This window comes from Nyctereutes procyonoides, unplaced genomic scaffold (assembly GCF_905146905.1).
Source record: "Nyctereutes procyonoides isolate TBG_1078 unplaced genomic scaffold, NYPRO_anot_genome, whole genome shotgun sequence".
NCBI classification, from domain to species: Eukaryota; Metazoa; Chordata; class Mammalia; order Carnivora; family Canidae; genus Nyctereutes; species Nyctereutes procyonoides.
Window position 1 is genome coordinate 35,023,814 of NW_026575120.1, and position 24,918 is coordinate 35,048,731.

At 41.4% G+C, this 24,918-nt stretch overlaps 1 protein-coding gene across 1 annotated transcript in view; it reads left to right on the top strand.

Annotated features, from left to right (window-relative positions):
- The window catches only part of LOC129515796 (probable maltase-glucoamylase 2), a 76,165-nt gene that overhangs the window by 26,127 nt on the left and 25,120 nt on the right, over positions 1-24,918 (top strand). Inside the window, 17 exon segments of the mRNA XM_055334811.1 lie at positions 2,219-2,336; positions 5,735-5,906; positions 6,414-6,530; positions 9,783-9,937; positions 10,072-10,156; positions 11,262-11,318; positions 12,179-12,303; positions 12,877-12,965; positions 13,797-13,843; positions 16,582-16,749; positions 17,898-18,053; positions 19,217-19,438; positions 21,262-21,416; positions 22,459-22,627; positions 23,188-23,284; positions 23,817-23,929; positions 24,406-24,531. Coding sequence (XP_055190786.1) covers positions 2,219-2,336; positions 5,735-5,906; positions 6,414-6,530; positions 9,783-9,937; positions 10,072-10,156; positions 11,262-11,318; positions 12,179-12,303; positions 12,877-12,965; positions 13,797-13,843; positions 16,582-16,749; positions 17,898-18,053; positions 19,217-19,438; positions 21,262-21,416; positions 22,459-22,627; positions 23,188-23,284; positions 23,817-23,929; positions 24,406-24,531 — 2,171 coding nt within the window.

The window sequence follows — 24,918 nt, forward strand, 5'->3', positions numbered from 1 at the left end:
CACTCTGCGTGCCCGAGCACAGTCTCAGCTCCCAGGGCAAGGGGCCTGTGGACACCTGTCCCCTCCACTGCTGGAGGCCTTGCTGCGCCCCTGGGCTCTGGCCACCTGCTGGCTGCGCTCCTCCCCACCGGCCTCCGGCCTCCGCTGTCTCCCATCCTCTTCATGGTCTCCAAACCCCTAGGCAAATGATTCTGTTTTCAACTTTTGGAGAATACCAGAATACTTTAAGGTGCAAACTACCTCAAGATGCCAAAGTCAGTAAGAGGCCGCAGGTGTGAAGGGGGCTTTCCAGTTCAGAAACTTATCTATTCCACTAAAGTAAATCTGTAATTTTGTTTATTATTATTTTTTGGCTCATTAGCCACGATTTAAAGCACCAGTGGTTCCTTTTATTTTTGAGTCTCATTCTTAGATTTTCCAGTCCTGATTTCCAAAGTGTATATATGTGTAAAACAGTATCGAATGGATTATGCTGTGGAAACAAACGGACCCCAGCATCTCAGTGGATTAACATAATAAAAGTTTATTTTTTGCTCCTGTAATACTCCAGGGTGAGATGTGTGGCTCTCATGCAAGCAGTGGCTCAGGGATCTACTTACTTCCATTGCTTGGCTCTCCCATCCCAGGGTCATTTGTTTCCAGCTTCCTGGCTGAAGGAGAGAGACGGTAGAGGGAGTTTTATTGGCAGGCCTAGAAGTGGGGTGTATTCAGTTTGCTCACATTTCTTTCCACAGAATCCAATCACGTATTCTCAGTTTAACCTTGAGCGAAAATGTGAAATATAATCTTTACACTCCCAGGAAGAGAACACAGGCTTGGTGAGCATCTGGCCAGTCTCTGCCAGTTGATTCTGGTTTGTCCACTTCACTTGCACCCTGGACCACGGTTGACCTGTTTCGATAGCCCCTTTTGGTCACTGAAGGAGTGGATAACTTTTTTTTAGGAGGAATCCTAGCTTCAGACAACTTAACTTCTTGCAAAATCTGTTTGCTTGTCTGTTTATTCCTTAATCTTCTCTGCTCAGGCTATGTTCCCCCCTCCCATTTTTTTTTCCATAGCGTATCAGTTTATCAAGTTTCCCTTTTAATCTCTTAAGCTTCTTCTTAGCCAAAACTAAGTTTTTGTTTTTGTTTTTCTATAGAAAATTGCAATCTCATCTCCTTCTGTCTGCTTCTGGCAAGCACCTCACTCCCTAGCTCCCAGCATTTTGTAGACCTACCTATGACTAGCCACTACCTCATTCATAGCTGCTCTGCTTCTCACCTTTTCAAGATTGGACAGCACACAGTAGCACAATGACGACGTACATAAATTATCTTTGACCCTGGGACAACTTTAGTGTCTTTTCTTGCCACTGAAGTGGATGTGAGTCTCACTCATTCCACAAACTGAGCTGTGCCAAAAATATAAATTTCCTAATGTTTTGTCATTCAGGTTAATTTCTGATTAAGTTGGGCTGGTGGGAAAAACCCAACAAGGGTTTCATGGTCCCACTCTTTTCTGAAACTGTGCTTCATATCGAGGCATATTGCAAGGCATCCCGAAGGAGAGCTGCTATGGCCTCCAGTTGTTGGTCCGCAAGGAAAAAAAGGGAAGAATGAGATTCTAGGCTACAAAGCAGAAAATGTTAAGCATTTTAGGCCTGAGGAAGGGAAAAGAATAGTCATACTGTGGTGGATTCTATTCGTATTCTTATTCATGAAACCATATAAATGTCGTATCTCATTTCTTAAAAAAAAAAAAAAGAAGAAAAGAAAAGAAAAGAAAAGAAAAGAAAAGAAAAAAAGGCCTAACAGGGATCGAATGCCTACCATGGAAGAGTGAGAGTATTTCCTTCTCACTGCCTCTCATATCTGTCCCTTACACACTCAATTCTTCTCAATCAAGTATATGTAGAGAAATGTGTGTGCTTTATTTATATTTCATCTCAGGCCAACTTCCCGTTGCTCTGAGCTCATTTCTCAGCTGCCTCTACATGGCCCCACGTTCTGTGAGCATTGAGGGAACACACATTAGTTTAGACCATCTACCTCAGAAAGAGGGGCTTAGTGTGCTGCTAGGATGTAGCACTTAGGATAGAATTTAAAATCTCGAGAGGATTTTGTCAGGTGGCAATTGGGTGGGAAGGTACAATAACCAGGAATCAAACAATTGGGTGGTTATTGCGTTAGAGCTGATTGATGGTGAAGTGCCTCATGGGTGGTTATTTCCGTCACAGAAATTCTGGACCGCTCGCTTTCTGCCGGAACCCTCTGCATGGATGCAGAACTTTACTGGGGTCTTCACTATGATGTCCACAGCTTGTATGGCTACTCCATGGCAAAAGCTACACACTCGTAAGCACTTGGTTTTCCCACTAATTTCAGTGTAGGGGAGGTGGGAGGCGGACGGTGTTGCCTATCTTCCATAAGTATGTTTTTCAAATATGTTTTATGGTTATAAGGACCTACAACTCAGATCTTATGGGCTACTTAAGAGCTCTTCTCATAGGGCCCTTTGGTTCCTTTGTGAAGTTAGTTTTGATTGGCTTTTGACTAAGGGACTTCCTTAGATCCTAGTAGGTGGTTATGTGCAAGGTAAATAGAGGCCCCAGTCGGAAGCCATCCTGTGTGTAGGTCCTATTACCAAATGTTGTCGTGGTTCCTACACTAGGGTTGCTTGATTGGGCAAATAAAAATATAGGACCCTGTTAGATTTGTGCTGGACAGACTTATACTAAAGATTATCCATTGTTTAAACGAAATTCAAGTTTGCCTGAGGGTCCCGTGTTTACCTGGCAGTGCTATATGGCTTCTCTCCCCACTGCCTGCAGTTCTGCTGCCTGCAAATATACACTTAGGTTAAAGCCTCTTCAGATGTTCTTTCTGGAAACCTTCCTATTGGTTCTAGGAAAAGATTACTTCCCTTTTTTGTGCTCCCTTTGTTTGTATTACAATATGCTCAATACGCAAAAATCCTGTGTGATAACTTTCAGATAATCCACCTTCCCTTTTTTTTTCTTGCTGGACTGCAAGATTTTGAGGGCAAAGTCATCTCTGTAACTTTACCTGAGGAATAGCATGTGTACTAAAGTGTGTGTTGCTTTGCTGCCTGGCCAGAGGGAGAGAAGTCAGGAAGGGCCTGCTGGAGGCCTGGTGAGTTTGAGGCAGGGACTGCCCCTGTTTTGTTCTCCAGCACCGTTTTGTCCTCCTGACTTTGTATTATGTGGGATTATCCAGATGAGAGAAAAATCCTTGTCTGATAAATGCAAAAATTTGAATCTCAATGAAAGAAAAGCTTCACGATGAAGCACACACATTTCTGGTGCTGTTAAGCCTCTCTTTTCTGACCTCTGACTCTCTCACTCTACTTTTCCTGGGAAATAAACTAGAAGAATAGGACTCAATTTCCTCATCTTTGAAATAAGAAGCTTGGATTGATGTTTCCCACAGTTCCTTCTTATTCCAATCTATTATGTTTTTTTTTAATTTTTATTGATTTATGATAGTCACAGAGAGAGAGAGAGAGAGAGAGAGAGAGAGAGAGAGAGAGAGAGGCAGAGACACAGGCAGAGGGAGAAGCAGGCTCCATGCACCGGGAGCCCGACGTGGGATTCGATCCCAGGTCTCCAGAATCGCGCCCTGGGCCAAAGGCAGGCGCCAAACCGCTGCGCCACCCAGGGATCCCTCCAATCTATTTTGACCTTAAGATACTTCTATCAAAGAATGGGAGGTAGGCGGGAGAGTGGCTACATGCCTGCAGTGAGAAAGAATGAGCAGGGGGTGAGAAGAGAGTTGCACATTGCTTTATTGCCAGTGTCTCCATGCAATAAAAGTGCTTAAGATTGTGATGAGGTTGGTTAATATATTCTAATGGCTATGATTAGTAGTTAAAAGATAACTATGATGGAGAAGGTTAAGTGCCCTTCTGAGTTCTCTGGGTCAGGCCAAAGGACCTAAGTTCCTGGAGAACGGTGGCGATAAGTGAACTTGGCCTTTGGATAGGAGGCAGAGTGGTGAAAACAAAACAAAACAAAACAGGATGCTTTTGTTCAGGGGGATCTGAGCATCAGCAACATTTAAGCCGTAGATCTGATGAATATTTGGCTCAGTCTTCCTGGAAGTATCCTTTGGGGACAGTGGTTACTGGTCTACCCCAAGAAGGAGTTTCTCCTCCCTCTCAGCTGAAAGTAGAAAGACCAGATCCCCTCAGATATCAGGACTGAGGATAAGCCAGCCAATTCTGATGGATGGAAAAGAGAGAATTGAGGATCTCTGAAAAAGATTGTTCCCCTGGGCTGGAAAACACAGACGTATCTAATCTAATCCAAGGTCGGCCTTTAGATAACCTGTAACCTCAGATAACTTTATCCCTGTTTCGGTTTCACTCTGTATAACCTGAATGTGTTTCTTTCATGATCGATAATTGAAGAGTGCCATAAACCCTCTAGCCAGTGGTGATAAAAGCAAAGTACCTGCTTGTCAAGATCAAAGTAGACATGAGGGTAGGAGTTGAAGAATGAGTGTTCTCCTTTATGTTACTTTTATTTTTTGGCTGTTAAGTTGTTAGAATGGAGGATTTCACTCTTTCAAATCCATCTTCTATTTCAGAATTTTCTCCCATTTGCCACTATACATCATTGTGCATTTATAGACTCCCCATAAGGTAGTCCTCAGGAATATGAAGTGGGGGAGCATTGGTGGCTGTGACAGTGTCTGTGAGGAATTGCCCAGGGCCTGGTGATATGTTTATCTCAGACCATAGACTGAAATGAAAGATAGAAGGGCTCAAAGTGATTGTGGCCAGGTATCACCATCCCAGAGTTATGATTTTGCTTAATTTCAGATTGCTAAAGGAACGTATGAACTATTTAGCATGGAAGCAGAAGGGAGGGGGAGGCATTTCAGGAAAATGCCTATGCAAAAGAGTGTTCAGAATAAAAGCTAGGAAAATCTCTTACATCTAACTGTGTTATCCCACCTCATGAGATCCTCCATCCCAAAGTAATTATCTTTCTGAATCCCATGTTTTCCATCCCTTTGCTTTCTCTTTTATAGTCTTATTTGATATGTGATTTTTTATATGTTGTACAATGAAAATAATATTTTATATTTTAATTGCATTTAACTTTATAAAGAGTATCATATGTCATCTTTTCAGACTCACTCATTTAAAATTATTATTATTTTGTGTAGATTAAGATTTCCTAACATTGAGGATGGCTAATACTAAGTTCTAAAGCTTTAGAGGAACCCACCTGCCTAGAGCCCAGCTGGTATACAAACTGTCCTCATAAGCCAGTAGGGGTTACAGAGCTCCAACGTGAGCTGGTATAGAGCTAAACAGGATTATAAAGGGGCAGCAAGACATGGACACAAGGGACACTGGACAAGCTTTGTCTGGAGGGAGAAGATGGGGTCAATAACTCAAGACACAGCTCCAGTACTATCAACCAGAAGAACAAAAGCACAACCAGATCCAGCAAGATAAAGAGACCATAATCAAAAGGACAGGAACCCAGAGACATCTCCTTGGGGGATGGACTATAAGTTTAGACTGTCTTATATGAAGTCTGAGGCCTTATTCAGAAGTAGGAAAGAAGCTCTTAAAAGTGCTAGACTAGTTTGCTCACCTAGTTTATTGATGCCCTGATGTTTTTTCTGTTTGGCTAGAAGGCCTATTGTCTCCTTGGGTACAAGTGAGTCCTGGACATTCAGAGCTCACTTCATCTTCAATCGATTGTATTCCTTTTCAGGGCCATGGAGAATATCTTCCCCGGAAAAAATAACTTCATCTTATCCCGCTCTACTTTTGCTGGATCTGGCAAATTTGCTGGACATTGGTTGGGGGATAATGCCGCCACATGGGATGATCTCCGATGGTCCATCCCAAGTATCCTTGAGTTCAACCTATTTGGTATCCCCATGGTGAGTTTTACTTTCAACCAAAGAACCTTAACCTTTGTCCTTTGGCATTCTTTCCTTTGTTAGTCTTTGAGATGTCTGACGACCAAGGAGTATATGTCTCCTTGCGGTATGTATCAGAGGATCCATTTTTATATGTGGCATGAACTGTCTTTTGAAGATAGAATGGTAAAACTTTATCATTGGGTAGTCATCCATGGAATCTCTGAGGTCAGCATGGAAACACCATAAGTAAAATATGTTAGCATCACAGAAAATTTCCATTAGCGAAGCATCAGTGAATAGCAAAATATGAAATTGGGAACTGAACACTGAGATGAGTTCTTGGAAGCTGATTCATGATGCACATTTGCTGCTTTCTTCCATTTGGCTGAGGCCGGCCCTGAAAGCCTGGGACCTCTGTAAGCATGGAATGATGGAAATTAGGTATTTTCCCCCTTACCACATAGGTATAGAGTCAGTGCTTTCTCCACTATCACTGACCACTGTGTATATGTGCTACTTCTCCAGGTAGGTGCCAACATCTGCGGTTATACAAAAAACGTCACAGAGGAGCTCTGCACAAGATGGATGCAGCTTGGGGCATTTTATCCACTCTCGAGGAATCACAATGGACCTGAGTTCAGGGTAAGGTCCCCAAGAGAGGCAAGAGAAATTTCTTGGGTTGTCTTATCTACTTGTTCTCAAAAAGAATTAAAAAAAAATCCTATAGTTTGGCTATTAGTGTAGAAAGAAAATAGATAAATTTTTGGTCATATACCTAAAGAGCAAGAGTATTGGGATAAGGGTGCATGGGAAGTTCATACATATTGGATGATTTTATTGTGATTGATATTGATTTTTTTAAAACTCACCAATGAAGGTGAGAAGGTTGTTAGAGTTTCTGTGGTGCTGCTATCCATTACTTCTGTTACCTCCTTATATAAGACGGGACAATTGGAGTCCACTGGTATTTTATCTCAAACAATACAAGGGAAGCCAATTCTAGATTTGGAGGAGCAAGGAGGGATAGTTTAGGGAGTGGCAGGCCAGTGATCTGAAGATTTTTTTTTTCACCTTGTTACAAGGTGAAAAATTCATCCTATCTTTCTATGAATAATTGGGGAGACCCTGTCCCCCACTTACTACTTTTCACTCTTTTGTCCTTTTCTATTCAAAAATCATGTTTTTGATGGGTGAATACATAGAAGTGAGCTCAGAGCCCCTGTTAAGGAGATGTTTAGGACGATGGCAAGAGCAAGTAAGGTGGAATGCCCTTTATTTTAATGTAATCTGCACTTGGAGTATTTCAAAATTGAGTAGGTTAATTCTTACTAGGATCAACAGAATAACTTACTGATGATCATTTTAGGACCCATTCTTGACTTGTCTGATGATATGTCTCTAACCTGGGAAAAGATTCATGGCCAAATCATCAAAGAATTTTATCCCAGGACTGTCCAGTTTGGGATCTGGAGAGAGAGGAGTTATTTCTGAACTTCGAAGCAGCTGGCTGGGAGGAAGGCAGGTTGCCTTCCTCATGAGATGGCTTGGAAGCAGATAAATAAGAGTGCTCAGATCACTTAGTCTACTAAGCCATAGTGCTTGTTTTCCTGTCCTTCCTTTAGCCCTATGCAATAGAATGATAATGAGTGTCACACATTAAGTTTAAATGTAAATTTAAAAAGTAAAAAGAAACAGGGACACCTGGGTGGCTCAGTGGTTTAGCACTGCCTTTGACCCAGGGCTTGATCCTGGAGTCCCGGGATCGAGTCCCACGTCAGGCTTCCTACATGGAGACTGCTTCTCCCTCTGCCTATGTCTCTGCCTCTTTCTCTCTCTCTGTCTCCCATGAATAAATAAATAAAATCTTAAAAAAAAAAAAGAAACAGAAGCAATCATGTGAAGTATATTTTATATAACTCAATATGTCCATAACATTATCATTTCAACCTGAGTTTATTTTTTAAAGATATTTATTTATTTATTTATTTATTTATTTATTTATTTATTTATTTATTTATTTGAGATATATAGAGAGAAGCAGAGACACAGAGGGAGAAGCAGGCTCCATGCAGGGAACCTGATGCAGGACTGGATCCTGGGACTCCAGGATCATGCCCTGGGCCAAAGGCAGGCACTAAACTGCTGAGCCACCCAGGGATCCCCTCAACCTGTGTTGAATATAAAATATTGTCAAATAGATATTTTATATTCTTTTCTCTCTATTAAGTCTTCAAAATTCAAGAGCATTTTTAAAAAAGATTTTATTTATTTTTTCATGAGATACACAGAGAGAGGGAGAGACAGAGACACAGGCAGAGGGAGAAGTAGGCTCCATGCAGGGAGCTTGATGTGGGACTCGATCCAGGACTCCAGGATCACGCCCTGGGCCGAAGGCAGGTGCTAAACTCCTGAGCCACCCAGGGATCCCCTCAAGAGCATTTTACACTCATTGTACATCTCATTTTAAGTGCTAAGTTTTCAGCAGTTGGAGTGCAATGAACCAAAACAATAAAGTTATAGTTAATGGGAACATATTTTAAAATATTTTATTTATTTTTATTCTTTATTTTATTTAAAAATATTTATTTAAAAATATTCAGTTTTCAGGATTATATTTAAATTCACTAAAGTCAAGTAAAATTAAATTTCAGTTCCTCAGTCTTCCTAACTACATCTCAGGTGTTCAAAAGCTCCATGTGGCATGTGGCCACCATGGTGGACAGTGTAGCTCTATACCTTCTTGGTTGGAGACCAGAGTGATGGAGGCTTTGGAGTATTATTTTTCATTGGTGTTTGGCCTCAGGGTTTTCATGAGCCCTACACTGGGGGTGTGGAGTGGTCTCCTGCAATAGACTGCTCTACTTTCTAATCCCCTTGAAGGGAGGAAATGAGCATCTTTAGGAACAAAAGAAAGGAATAAATTTAGTTAATTTTCTCTAAAATTCATTCTCAGTAATACAGTACAGGATGACGGATCTCAATATGACATACATTATCTTTCATATCTTAGAAATTGCAAGGAAAATGAACTAAATAAGTCTCCTCATTAATGGAAAATTTCTGTTTGTGGGTCCTAAGAAAATTAGATTTACCTTCTAAAGGGTTCTGTCTTTGCTCTTGGATAAAGTCATGATTTCTTTGCACAATGTATTTTGAAGAAAAAAATAGAGGTGTCTTTGTTTCTCTGTCTTTGGGGCAGAGAAAAGAAAACAAATATTGGTGGTGAAAACGTTACAGACAGAACTAGATGTAAATTTTAATATTGCAGATTCATAAAATTGCATGGAAAGGAAAAGATGGATTATAGATCATGGTGGTAGGCAATGGAGAAACATAATACATAACAATAATTTAGATCAGCTAAGAAGGGAACAGGGCCACTATAACCCCTTTATCTCCATGACAACCTCCTAACTTTTTTTTTTTAAGTATTTATTTATTTTGAGAGAGAGAGAGAGAAAGTGTGCATGTGAGGGGCAGAGGGAGCGGGAGAGAGCCCCAAATGGACTCCGTGCTGAGTTCTGAGCCCCTGGGATCTTGACCTGAGCTGAAACCAAGAGTCTGATGCTTAACTGACTGCACCACCCGGGTGGCCCTCTCTAAGAACTTCTGTATGTATCCCCCTTGAGGCTACCACAGACCGAGATCAGAAGACACATGTCAAATATAAACTCCCCCCTCTGCTTTTACCTTGGGAGAATCATGGAATCTTTTGTCCTGTGTTTCATCTATAAAATAAAGAAACAGTACCAAGGTCCTTTTAGTTTTGGGAATGTTCTGATATCATCCAAGTTGAAGAACATGGCTACTTTCATCTGGGAAAGCTTCTTTTATAAGGGAACAAACTTTTAAAACATGATGGAAATCTCTAATATTTGTTTCATTTTCTTCTAGGACCAGGATCCCGCTGCCTTTGGTGAACACTCTCTGCTGCTGAAATCCTCCAGACATTACCTGAACATCCGCTACACCCTGCTGCCCTACCTCTACACCCTTTTCTACCGAGCTCACACCCGGGGGGATACTGTAGCAAGGCCACTGGTCCATGAGTGAGTTTCTTGACCCACAAAGAATCCTTTTCAGATCATTAATTTCACTTGTCTTGTTAGTGGTAACAAGGTTAGTCCACCTAGTGTGCTGTTGTCCTGTACTGGGGGCTTCATCTCCCTTTTCTGCTTTCCAGGTTCTATCAGGACCCAGCTACATGGGATGTGCATGAGCAGTTCTTATGGGGACCTGGACTCCTCATCACCCCTGTTTTATATGAGGTGTGTTTATAATCCGAAAATGGGGTTGGAATATCACACTTGTCCCCGTGGCTCTATAGCTGAATAAGCTAAGTCTGGAGTATCCATGACTGCATTTAAATATAAATAAATGAATGAGAGAAAGAGAGAGAAAGAGAGAGATCGATCATGAAAGTTTGGAAATTAGAAAAATTAATACTTGGTCCTCCTGCCCCACCAAGCAAAACAATTTATATTTTGCAAAATTACCTTAAGGCTTGCTTTCGTAAGCATATGACCATGGATTGACAGACTTTAAATGCCTTGTAAGTCTGGGCTGGCCATCTGTCTGTTCTTCCATTTTTTTTTTAAGATTTTATTTATTTATTCATAGAGACAGAGAGAGAGACAGAAAAAGAAGCAGGCATCATACAGAGAGCCTGATGTGGGACTCGATCCAGGGTCTCCAGGATCACACCCTGAGTTGCAGGCGGCGCTAAACCGCTGTGCCACCGGGGCTGCCCTGTGCTTCCTTTTAACCAGAGGACATGTGTTCTTGAGGTTGGGCTGGGAAAAGAGAAGAGGTGGGAGAGAGGTCTGGGCAGGGTGGGAGAGAGGTCTGGGCAAGGGAGAGAGGTCTGGGCAAGGGAAGGGTGTTACTTCCTTCCCTTCAGATATGAAGGACCACACATACTCTCCCAAAGTGCGAGTGGGGAAGTGTGGGGGAGGGATCAGGGTTATGCTGCTCACTTTATAAGCATGAGAGATCGCCAATGTACTCATGTCAAAGGCCCATCTCTTGGCAGGTGCTGTGACCAGCAGAGGTCCTGTTAGAAGGCTCTTCAGGAGACCTGGCTGTCTCAGTCTCCTCCCACTTGTTAGATTACACATGTAACACAAGTAATCTAACTTGTTAGATTACACAGTGAATCAACTTTCTCTACTTCTCTTAGAAAGTTCAGGACCCTCAAAATAAAACAAACTTAATTTCTAGGCACAGCTATGCTTTGGGTACCCGTATTTGTACCTGTAGAATGGGATGGTCCCAACCATCTCAGGATTGTGCAGATGAGCATGTGCAACCACACATGAGGTATGTAAACTATAAGGGGCATGCTGATGTTGCTCATTATCGGTATTTCCCTAGGGTGTGGACCTAGTGAAAGCATACATACCGGACGCCATCTGGTACGACTACGAGACCGTAAGTAAGGCAGCCCTGCTTGGATCAGAGACCAGCCCCTAGCAGAGGGCAATTCTAAGGCAGGAGACCTGGGATCTTGGGGTAGGATGATAGCACAAGATTTTACATTCGGTTGATAGAGGGTAATTTTCTATGAGGAAGGCCCTTCTAGATGTACTATGAAATAATTTGAATAACTGGGTTAGGTTTAGGGCACTTTTCACTGTATCAACCTGGCTACTGTGAAACTCTGATACCCTAGTGAATGAAAGCTCAGTTGTGAAAGAATCACTGCACTGTGTAACCCAAATAATACAAACCACTGAGTCTCAAATCTGCTACCTATTTCAGTTATGCCTTGGGAAACCCTTTGTTTTGGGGAGTCTCTGCTTTTCTTTCTTTCCTCTTTCTTTCTTTCTTTCTTCTTTCTTTCTTTCTTTCTTTCTTTCTTTCTTTCCTCTTTTTTTTTCTTTTTCAAGTTTTTATTTAAATTCCAGTTAGTTGGAATACAGTGTAATGTTAGTTTCAGGAGTAAAATTTAGTGATTCATCACTGACATATAACACCCGGTGCTCATCACAAACAGGTGCCCTCCTTCATGTCCATTACCCTTTTAAGCCATCCCTCACCTACCTCCCCTCCAGCAACCTTCAGTGTATTCTCTATGGTTAAGAGTCTATTTTCTGGTTTGCCTCTCTCTTTCCCCCCACCCTCCTCAGTTCATCTGTTTGTTTCTTAAATTCCACATGTGAGTGAAATCATACAGTATTTGTCTTTCTCTCACTGACTTATTTCAAATGAGGCAACTGAACTAGAGGATCTGCATGGTGCCTCCTACTCTAACAGTCCATTATCTGCTCTGTTGTCCTTCTGTTGGTTAGGGGGTAGCCATGCAGTGGAGGAAACAATCAGTGGAGATGCAGCTGCCACTTGATAGGATAGGACTTCACCTCCGAGGAGGCTTCATATTTCCCACCCAGCAACCCAACACAACCACAGAAATCAGGTAAGTGATTTCACACTCTTCTAAGGTGTGACTATTCTGATGCTTCAAGGGGAGCATGTTAAGGGACAGACAAATGGACACTAAAAGTGGATAGATCAAGGAAAAACATCTCTAGTCAATAATCACTCTCCCTTCCTTTCAAGGTCAGCCCCAAAGTGGCACCTTCATGTTCATTTAGCGGGTAAGGTAGCCTCAGTCCCTTCACATGTCTAGAGTCTTTCACTTGGAAATTGAATCAGACTTTAAGAAGAGCCAAGACAATCATTTGTGAGGATTTCCCTATGGCCAGAAACTGTCTTCAAGGAGATTCCCTTGAGTTAAATAGGAGGTGAGAGTTATCACATGGAAGCAAACATAGCTTCTAAGGTCAAGAGCCAGGAAGTTCAGGTGCAGACCCCAGCACTATTACTACCAGATGTGTTGCCATGGGCAATGTACTCTCTGTGTTGCTGCTTATCACTAGCAAGCTGGGGATGACAATAGTTTGACTGTCCCTGAGGCATGAAAGGGGCTGGTTGAACAAAGTTCTATGTCTTCTTCATTCTCTGAAACTGAGAGATGCTATTTTTACAGTCGGAAGAATTCCCTGGGACTCATTGTTGCCTTGGACTATAAGAGAGAAGCACAGGGAGAGCTGTACTGGGATGATGGTGTATCTAAAGGTAGGCTTCCCTGTGGTGCCCTCCCTGGGGTTCTCAGTGAAAAGTAAACATTACAAGCTGCCCAGTATGGCACTAACTCTGTTATCATCGATGCTTATTTCTTTAAGTTTAGAATCAATTTATCCTAAAGGTTTGGTTAGCCAAGTATGATGTATTAAAATCGACTTCAGATGAGCAACTCATATGTTATTGACTACCAAAGCGACAGACATTATTGGGTTTAGTTTAATTACTCTCTTTTTTGGGTCTCTCTACCAATACCAAATAATACCTTTTGTTAATCGATTTGTAAAATTCTGCTCTGGTTACTATTGAAGGGGAAGCACCGAGTTGGTATAGTGTGCTTTTCCACTATACGATTCTCATGGAAGTAACTGCCATAAGCTTGTGATCTGTGATTATATAAAAATCCTGCCCTGTGTAGAGGGCATTGTAGAATAAATGTAGAATTAGCATTTATTAATATTTGTTGGCTACTTATTATTGTACCGTATGCAATACATATTATTGCGCAGGGGATATAAATTGAGTAAGATGTAGGCATTGCCCCTGAGGAACTCTTGATCCAACAGGATAGATACAATGTGCATGTGGATGACTATACGTACAAGTCATGATGTTTTAAGTGCCAGCAAAATGGTGCTATGAAGTGCCACAGGAGTTCAGAGGGTGAAGCAGTTAGGTTTGGCTGAAGCAGTCCAGGAAACTTGTTGGGAGATTCGACAAAAACAGGCAGAACCTGGATAAGCAGAGATAGAGAAGGGAAAAGCATGACCTCAAGGCTCCTCAACTTCCTATAATAATGAGTCCTCCTCTATTTTCCTCTTTTAGATACTGTAACTGAAAAGTATATTCTGTATAATTTTTCTGTCACCTCGGTAAGTACTATTTTTGAGGAACACACAGTGTACATTCTTTTCTGTGATGCCTTTTTGAGTTTTTGGTTTGCTATGATGCTTGGTCATTTGGAACAGGACCACTCATCATGGTCTTGTGGCCGTGATGGTCCCAGAAAATATGAGAGTTTTTAATCTATGTTAGATATCTAAGCCTATCAAAAATCAGTATGATTTCAGTGAAGAAATTGGGGGGTTCTTTGGAAAAAAAATTCATTGTCTCTGAGTTTGATATGAGTCCTGGCTTCTGGGATGTGTCCTGGGAGGATGGTGTGTGTGTGTGTGTGTGTGTGTGTGTGTGTGTGTGTGTGTTCCCACGCAAGTATATGTGGGATGTGGTAGGGGTGATGAGTGGTATGGGGCCTTTCGGAGGTTCTCCCATAACGGCCTTCTTTTCCAGCCCCCAAACTTGGCCTTGGACACAGGTATTAAGTGGTGGTGTTGAGAGGTTGGGAGATACCAAAAACTATAGATCATCACTTGCCTTGTCTCTGTCTCCCAAAGGGACCAACAGGAAGGAAAGCAGTAATGCTAGCAGAGGATGTGAGAATTCTAATTTGATTTTCTTGGAAGTCTGATTATGTGTGAGCAAAGATTTCTTTTGTGGGGGATCTCTTTCCTTTATTCTGCCTTTCTTTTAAGAAAGAATAAAGAATGAGAAAGCATGTTTTTTTTTAATTATCCTTTTTATTTTGAGATAATTCTAGAGCCTTATGTAGTTGTAAGAAATAATACTGAGAGCCCCGTTGTCCCCTTCACCCCGTTTCTCCTCATGGAAACATCTTGTCCTTTCAAGAATGTTATGTGGATAGAATCATACAGCATGTAAGCTTGGAACTGGCTTCTCTTTCACTCAGCAAAATTCTCTCAAAATTCATCCAAGTTGTGGCATATGAAAAGCCTATTCCTTCTGGTTGCTGAGGAGCATTCCAAGATACAGATGTTTGTTTAATCAGTCACTTAATAAATAGTATCTGGGTTTTTTTCCAGTCGTAGCTATTACAAATAAAGCTATTTTGAACATTTATGGACAGGTTTTCATTTGTCTGAGGTAGACACCCAAGAGCCAGTTGCTGGGTCTTACAGGAGTTGCATGTTTCATTTTGTGAGGAACTGCCAAGCTGGTTTTCAGAGTGGCCAGACCATTTTGCATTCCCACCCAGTTTCTCTGCATCATAATCAGCATTTATGTTGTCACATTTTTTTAAATCTTAGCCATTCTGATAAGGGTATAATGACATATTATTGTGGTTTCAGTTAGTATTTCTCTGATATCTAATGATGTTGACCATCTTTTCATTTGCCTCCATGTATATTCTCTTAGGTGAAATGTCTGTCTAGTTCTTTTGGCCATTTTTTTCATTGACTATTTTTGGCTGATTTCTCTGTTCAGTTTTCAGAGTTCTTTATACATTCTAGAGAGGAATTCTTTGTTGGATCCATGGTTTGTAAAGATTTCCTATCTGCCTGTAGACATGTCTTTTCATTCTTTCAACAGTCTTCCACAGAGCAGAGGTTTTACATTTTGATGGGTCTAATTTAACTTTTTTTTTTCTTTTGTGGATTGTGCTTTTTGGTGTCCACTGGAAAACTCTTTCTATCCCTAGAACTTGAATATTTTCCCCTAAAAATTTTAGTTTTACCTTTTACATTTAAGTCTGTGATCTGTTTTGAGTTAACTTTTACACACAGTGTGACATTTGGGTACACATTCGACTTTTGGCTTCAGGATGGCCGACTATCCCAGCACCATTTGTTGAAAAGATTCTCTTTTCTCCACTAGTACTTTTGCACCTTTGCAAAAAATCATTTGGGCACACTTGTGGGTCACCTAATCTTTTTAAACATCAAAATGCCCCCCCCCCTTTTTTTCTTCAGTCTTCAGTTCCACCTTGGCCAGAGCTCAACTTCATCACCTTTGAACTGTGGTTCCCTGGGAAGGTTGTCTGCTTCCCCTGGGCTTCAGTCTTCTCATCTGAAGAATGGGCTCATTGTAGCTTCAGCCTCATAGCTTGCTGTCAGAATGGAATGAGGTGCTGAGCACTGTGCCTGGCAGAGAGCAAACGTTCATAAATTTTAGTTCCTATTCTCATTATCATTAAAAGAAAAAGGAAAAACAGTATTTGGGCCATTCTGTGTGTGTGTGTGTGTGTGTGTGTGTGTCTGTCTGTCTTCATCTTTTTCTGCCAATAGGCTTCTGTGGGTGCTGGTGTCTTTTTGTTCGTTTTCTGAGTACCCATCTTGCTCACTTGGAAATTCTGTGATGTCAGGAACGTACTTCTTGAGCAATAGAATCAATAAATAACCAGTGAATCAAGCAAACATGAAATGTTACTGTAAGACTGAAGACCATTGGGATCCCTGGGTGGCGCAGCGGTTTGGCGCCTGACTTTGGCCCAGGGCGCGATCCTGGAGACCCGGGATCGAATTCCACGTCGGGCTCCCGGTGCATGGAGCCTGCTTCTCCCTCTGCCTGTGTCTCTGCCTCTCTCTCTCTCTGTGACTATCATAAATAAATAAATAAAAATTAAAAAAAAAAAGATTGAAGACCATTAAAAGTCCGGATCAACAAATTCCCTGGGGACGATCACCACATACCAATTAGTGCTTCAGAGATAAAGGACATACCTTGGATGTCAGAAAGAAAGATGTTGATGGTATTTGGTGATGTACCCAATTTCTAAACAGATGCTTTTGTGTGTGTGTGTGTTTTTTCCTAGAACCAGCTACAGGCAAAAATTATAAATAATACATATATGGACCCTGACAACCTCATGTTTACAGATATCATAATCTTGGGAATGGACAAGCAACCTACTGATTTTACTGTCTTACTTAGAAATTCTTCTACCCCCATTTCAAATGTTAACTACAATGTTTCATCAAAGGTAGGAGATTCTTCCATCCTTGCAGGGCCCTTGTCAAAAGCCCTGGCCTAAGATTCTGACAGCCAGCTCTCTCTTGCTCTTTTGACTTTGGGCAGTTACAGAGACAGCTGGCTTGCTGCAAAATCTACCATACTACAGGGCCGTTGCAGCAGGAGAAACACGCGTGCTAAACATGGACTCTGGAGCTTTGCTGGCATCAGAACGCTGAAGGGGACAGTGGGAGTTGGGACCCTGAGGGAAGGCAGTTCTCTGGGTAGATTTAAAACTAGACCTACTGATCCCAGATGTGATAGTGTAAATATGATTCAGTACATTGGCCTAGTTCAGGAGCGTATTTACATGTTTGTCCTCTCATTTAAGCTAAAGACTCTCTTTGTCTGAGACACAATTGACACACTACAGAAAAGGAGAGTTGAATAGAACTCGAGGAGTAATCCAGTTCTGCTCTCATCGAATGAGTCCCTTGCATGCTAATCTTTAACAAAAGGTTCCAATTGTTAGTTGAATATTTCAAGCACTGGGAAATTCACCATTTCTTAGGGCAGGTCCCTTTCATTTTTGAAGGTACAGAGAGCAAAAAATTAAGAGCCTGGTTGCCAATCTTAGCTCTGCCGTCACCTAGCTATGAGATCTTGGGCAAAGCATTAAATCTCTCTAAACCTCAGTTTTCTATTTTGTGAAATGAAATTTCCATATAATTTGCAGCATAGGATTACCTTCTAGGATCAATGGAGATAATGCATATGAAGTGATTATCACAGTGCTTGGCCCATATAAATGCTCAGTAAAGTTTAACTATTGTTATTACTGCCATCATTATTACAATGTGTGAGCACCACACCCAGAGGGCGATAAATCTGACAGGCAGCCCTACCTGTGATCTGTACTCCTTAACTTGATGGAAGCCCTTCCCATTCAATATTCCACAGTGACTTCATGAGGTGAGAAAGGTCAAGAATAAGCCAAGTTCATTTTCCCGACAGGGAGGTCAAAAGCCCCAAAGGATAAAAAATAATATTTCAAGTAACCCATGACAAAGTGGTATTGGATGAAGGGCTAGCTCACATTCCAGATCATCAGGGAAGGACATTATCCAGGTGGTTCAACCTCGTTCTGTTTGTCACGTGGCTTCCTTTCTTCTTCCTCAGGTGGTGAAGATCAGTGATCTCAAGGGACTGGTACTTGGTCAAGAATTCTCCATTGGATGGAACCTTCCAGTCAGTGACCTGGAGAAATTCAACTGCTACCCTGAGGACCCTGCTGTCTCTGAGGAGAATTGCAGGCAGCGGGGGTGCCTTTGGGAGGTAATGATCGGGCGCACATTACCACAGTGAACAGGAAGTATCCCATGAGTAATTAGACACCTAGAAACACTTCCCAGATGTTGATAGGTTGAAGAGTAATCATCCTTCAGGAAGAAAATGACGCTTATCAACTGATAAGTCATCAGTTTATTAAAAACTGATGAATTATTTTGCTAACTCCGTATGATAGGTGTCGGTGTTTTCCTCAGATATCCTGAATCAGAAGACACTTACTGCCACTCTGGCTCTCTCTTTCCTCCAACCACAGCATTTAAAAACCCATTTTTATTTTTAACACAGCAATAATACATTGGGTATGTGTTGTACATTGAGTATTTGAAGTCATTTTTTCTTTCACATATTAGACAGCCCTTGTGGAAGGTAAGCTAGAACTATATCTTTCATTTGAAAAATAGAATGAAAGTCAGAGAAAATAAGTAACTACCTCAAGGTCCAATGGGGGCAGTGAGGCCACTACACAGGGAGCAGAAGCCTGCCTGAAGATTCCAGTCTCCAGATCAGGCTTCCTGTTGACACTTCCCTGCCACCCAGTGGAGGAGGCCAATGAGCATGTGTTTTAAATGGATGAATTCACTTTGTTGGCACTGTCATAGCAAAGTACCACAAACTGGGTGACTTAGAACAACAGAAATTTATTATCTCAGTGTTCTGGGAGCTAGGAGTCTGAGATCAAGGCATCAGCAGAGTTGGTTTCTTCTAAGAAAAGGGAGAGAGAATCTGTCCCAGACTTTTCTCCCAGATTCTGGTGGTTCTCTGGCACCCTTTGGTCTTCCTTGGCTTATAAAAATATCACCCGATCTCCACCTTCATCCTCACATGGGGTTCTCATGGGGTGCAAGTCTATCTCTGTGCCCAAATTTCCCCTTTTAAATAAGGACACCGGTCATATTGGGTTAGGCTGATCCCAATGATCTCATTTAACCTGATCATCTGTTAAGACTCTATTTCCAAATAAGGTCACTTTCCAACTCAGATCTAAACGGATACCAGGGTGGGACTTCACATCTTTTGGGGAACTTAATTCAAGCCATGATAACGGGCATGGTGTAAAAGACTTAGTCTGTGTGAACCAACTTCTTTAGGAATCAGACCCTTGAAGTGCAGTGTTAGAGGCTGATGGAGAGTTTCTCCTCTTGTTCCAGTCCACAACTCTTCCTGGCGTGCCCACCTGTTACTACGATACCATCCCCAGCTACGCCGCCAGTAACATTCAGTACCTGCCTACGGGCATCACCACAGAGCTTGCCTACCTGGGGGCCCCCAACTCAGCCCGAGCAGCCTCAGCATCTGGTTCTCTCTCTGCAACAGTCAGCTTCCTCCAGTTGAGCGTGATCTACCACACAGAAAACATGCTGCAGTTCAAGGTAATTGCCAAGGTGGTGAAGGTTCTGATCTTCAACATGGAATTCTTACAGCTCCAGGTGGATGAAAGTCATTGAATCACCATTGTGTCCAATCCCTCATTTTATAGATAAAGGCAACACGGCCCAGAGAGGTCAAGATCAGAGACTTAGGAGCATGGTAGAGCCGGGATGTGACCTTGGACCCACCAGGGTTGTGGATGGCCTGCACTGTCAAGTTGCTCAGTCAGCAGTGTCCTCAAAGAACCCCTTCTTAGCCCTGTGAAAAATGTGTCTGCTACATGGAAAACTCACACAAGTGGCATTAATTCACTTCTGATGTTAGAGTTATTTCTCTAGCAGTGGTTCTTAAACTTCAGAGAGTATCAGAATCACCCACAGGTCTTGGTAAAGCTCAGATTGCTGGGTCTCAGCCCCGGAGTTTCCAGCCTGAGAGTCCACAATCCTAACATGCTTCCATGTGACGCTGACACTATGGGTCAAGGGGCCATACTTTGAGACCCACAACTCTGCTCGGAGGGAAGTACAATGTGAACCACATATATTTTCTAATAGCCACACTCCTAAGAATGTATTTGAAAAAAAATCAAGTGCAATTCACGTTAATAGCATTTTATTTAACCGAGATGCTGATTACCTCACCATGTAATCCAAACACAATTTTTGAGATATTTTAGAATCTTTTATTCATACAAACTGTTTAAATGTTGGTGTGTAGTTTGCACTTATAGTGAGTCTCAATTCAGATTAGCACCTTTCAAGTCTTTAATGGCCACAAGTGGCTGGTGGGTCCGATGCTGGGTGAATTACAGACAGAGACTACGACTACGCCAGGTGGAGCTGCCTCACCAGGTCATCTTTATGTGTCCAAATAAGGAGATCTCAGGGAATGATTTCCAAAGCCAGTCACTCCCCAATGGGGACAAGCAGGCTTCTCTTGTTAGGGCTTGGGATGACTAGCAGAAGGGGGTTTTAACATCATAATGAAGCTGAGGTAACTGTGCCACACTTTCAGATTCATCTACGCAGGCATCTCCTCAAATGTTTCTTTTCCTGTTCTAGAAATTCCTTAGTTAAGTTTCTAAAAGATGAAACTGACAGGCAGAAGCTTCTAGGAGTCTCCTGAGTTCAGGGCATCAATCTTGAGTTCAGGAGGTTACAGGGCCTCACCAGTGACAATACCACCTTAGACAACTCAGCTCTAAACATTGCTTTTCACACTGTAATGTTGGAGGAATCACCCAGGCTCTTGTGAAAATGAAGATTCAGATTCAGGAGGTTGAGGGGTGGGGGAGCCTGAGATTCTGCATTCCTCACAAGCCTCCAGGTCATACTGCTGCTTTTGGTCTGAGAAACACAATTTTGAGAAGCAAGGCTATGGACAAAACTTGTCTTAAGCATCTGGAGGCTCAGCCAGTAAGATCTGAGTCCATATAAAAACTCAGTTCTCTAATTTCTGATATATACATACATGCTCAAACATAACCTTACACATTTACTTGCATGTACATATTCATAAACATACACATAAACATACATGCAGATATTCTATCCATGAAATTCTTTACACATAATTCATAAATTATTTAGAGGAAGTGCCCTCCCTGCCTTTGAATAGGTATTTCTGAGGCATTTTGGAGTTCAGGATCCATATTGGGCACTGTAGGTGGCAGGGGCTTCATATCTATATGTTATGGGATATTTGATGCCTCCCAATATGATTCAAACTGGCCAGAAAACATGGGAACTGAATTATTTGAGCTGGCAGGAGGCATTTTGGATCTAATATTATTCCATCAGAAAGTCTCCTTCTCTCTCTTTGTTAGATCTTTGATCCCACAAACAAAAGGTATGAGGTCCCAGTGCCTCTGAACACCCCTCCTTCTCCATCTGGCTCTCCTGAAAACCGTCTGTATGATGTCAGGATTCAGAACAATCCTTTTGGGATCCAGATTCTACGAAAAAACTCCAGCACTGTAATGTAAGTATTATTTACTTAGTTCTCATTAAAGTGGTTCTAGATCTAATTATGGTGATTCTAATTAATGTACATGAAATATTAATCTTAGAGACAATATAAGTGTGTGTGTGTGTGTGTGTGTGTGTGTTTAACGGAGCAGATCTATTGCTCCATTTTCTACTAGTCACTAACTCAACAAGAAAAATTAATCAGAGGCTTAAAATAAGTGTTGCTTGATTTCAGAAAAAGAAAAATGCATGTTCTACTCATTGCTCTTGTTAAGTAGAGCAGAAAACTCTTTTTAATAAGTGTGATAGATAATTCACAGGATAGAAATCAGCTCTATATACTCTCATTACAAAATAACAGAAGACTCAGAGAGAGGGAAAACTTTACTAAGGAAAGAGAAACAGCTTCTTACAATCGTTGCTTCTATCAGTGCTGTAGACTTAAAGCCTTTTCACAATGTTAAATGTGAAAAGAGTTGTCATTTCTCATCCCTTGTCCTGCTGCCAAATGGAATGAAGTGAAGGTCTGGATTTTTCTTGGGGCTGCAGTTCCCCATACATGTAAAAACCATCACCTGTACATGCACATATGGACAGCTTTTGGCTCTCTTTGACTGTGTGTTTATGACTTTGGTCAGTTGCCTTCTTTGCTAAGAATTCCTTTGGCCCATCCAGAAAAGCCATTCTGAGAACTTCGCACTTTTCTGTTGGGAAATTTGCTTAGACCTTGTTCATTTATTCATGCACATATTCAAACTAATACTCCAGGCAATGATAACTAAAGAGATGAGTGAGACATAGTCCTTGCCTACAAGGAGCCCATGACCCAGAAAATGAGATCTCAGCCTTGCAGACCACAGAACAAAAATGCAAAGACAAAACGTTGGCAGTGAGTCATGGCCATTGGTACAAGCTGTGTCCTCTCACAGTATTTGAACCTGGATCCAGTGGTGCATTCCTTTAGGAGGCTTCAGAATCAAATAGAATTCCCCTGTGTGCCCTGTGCTTGCTCTGGCCTATGATCAGTGTAGTGCGGAGATATGTTTGTGTTGCAGTTGGGATTCTCAGCTCCCTGGCTTCACCTTCAACGACATGTTCCTCTCCATTTCTACTCGCCTCCCCTCTCAGTACATATATGGCTTTGGGGAGACGGAGCACACAGCTTTCAGAAGAGATATGAACTGGACCATGTGGGGAATGTTTGCTCGTGATGAGCCACCAGCGGTAAGCACAGAAAAATAAGATTCTCAATCATTTTCTCCCTGTGTAAATTTATCTTAATCTGTATGTACATATATAGCACCCAATTAATCAGCTTCACCTTATATTGATAAATTCTGTTCTCAGATGAAATAAGCCACAGGTTATATTCTTCTGTTCCTAGAAGACAGACATATTTTTCCCCCGTGGACTATTTTACTTTAAAACTTTTATTTAGTATATTCTATGTGTCAGGTACATGTCTTAATTAATAAAATGCTGTCTGTTCTCCAGACGCTTATGGGCTAATAAGAGAGAGAGATGCAGAAGTAATGATAATCCAGAATAATCAGGAATATATTAGAAGTATGTAATAATAAATGAGGAGGGCTTGGAGGGGGATGTCACCGAATTTTTTTACTTGGGTAGAAGGGAAGATTAAGGAAGGTTTTATAAAGGATGTGACATTGTGCTGAATCTTTAATATTGAGTAGAAACTTGCTGTTTGGGCTATGACATAGAAACAACTTTTTGGATTTTGTGTGTGTGTGTTTACTGCCTTCTTTCCCCTATGACTCTCCCAGTACAAGAAGAATTCCTATGGTGTCCACCCGTACTACATGGCACTGGAGGAAGATGGCAGTGCCCATGGAGTGCTCCTGCTAAACAGCAATGCCATGGGTAAGACAGAGGCATGATCCTTGGGTATCACCATAACTAGTTGTGACCATTTTCCTGGGGTCTGGGATATCAATAGAAGTAGAGAAATTCAAGGGCAAGGGAAATGGGACAGATAAACTGACTTTCCATTCATTTCTTCATTCATTCCTTCTAGATTTATGAGGAGCTATAGGCCAGGTATTATGCGTAAAAATTTGACCAAATTGCATGACCTTATTTTACTGTAACAGTTTAACTTCCTTTCACAGCAGATGTGAGATGTTGAGATTAAGATTATGTTTCTTATACCTGCAAACCCATCTATTCCACCACATGAGAGAAGACTTTCCAGAGGAGGAGGGTATTAGGGAAAGAGAGAGAGAGAGTAGAGTACATTTTAGGGCAAATTTCTTATCTGGGTGATATACACTCCAAGGACTCCTTGTTTTCTCTCTTTCTTTCTTTCTTTCTTTCTTTCTTTCTTTCTTTCTTTTCTTTTCTTTTCTTTTCTTTTCTTTTCTTTTCTTTTCTTTTTGTTTTTTTTTTTTAACAGATGTGTCATTCCAGCCCACTCCTGCCCTGACATACCGCACCACAGGAGGAATTTTGGACTTTTATATTGTTTTGGGGCCAACCCCTGAGCTTGTAACTCAACAATACACTGAGGTTGGAATTCATTTTATGCATTGATAAACCATCAAATGTTTATTGGGTATTACCATGTTCTTAGCACTGAGATAGGTTAATTTTTTGTTTTTATCACCCTTGGGTATTCCTACTACATTATTGCTGTCTTTCCTGGAGTTAGGTTTTAGTCTTACTGGTATAAAGGCATAAAGATACCCCACATGTCTCTTAATTATGTGCTAAGTAACCTAAGAATCTCTAATCGGTAATAACTCCTGAGTTCTCAACATCCCCAGAGTGGAGCTCCACAACACGGGAGACTTTCTATCATTCTGTCATTCTGCATGCTGATGGTTTTTCCATATTTATTTGACTTCCTTATTTTTCTTGGAAGAGGCCTCTTAGACTGGAGAGGGCTCAGTAGAAGTGCTCAAGTTGCTTCAAGTATAAGCCTTTTCTTCCCTTCCCCAAAAAGTCTTCCTGGATTCATTTCTCTCTCTCTTTTTTTTTTCTAGTTGATTGGTCGGCCAGCAATGACTCCATACTGGGCCTTGGGATTCCAACTAAGTCGCTATGGATACCAGAATGACATTGAGATCTCCCAATTGTATGACGCAATGATGGCGGCCCAGATTCCCTATGTATGAATCCCCCACTCAGTCTGTGGTTTAATTAGTTATGGGAATTTGCACCTAATTACAGATTGAAAATGTCTTTGGGGAAATTATTGATGACTACTTCAGTATAGGAAAATATAGTTGTGGAGCTAGTCTTGTGTGGAATACATTGCTTTTTGAATTTCACGCGTCCCTTTTATATCAAGGGTTCAAAATTGAAAGTTGCGTTAATTCTTCAGTGATTAACAGTGTGATTGAAGGATATTGTTACTCACTGCCTTTTGCCAGGAATATCCCGCTCTAGGCACAACTGGTCTTAAGCCATGACGCTAAGTGAGAATCACATCAAGAGGATGACAATTCTAGATTATACTGTGATTGTCCTTAGAAAGGATTAATAAAAAATGACAA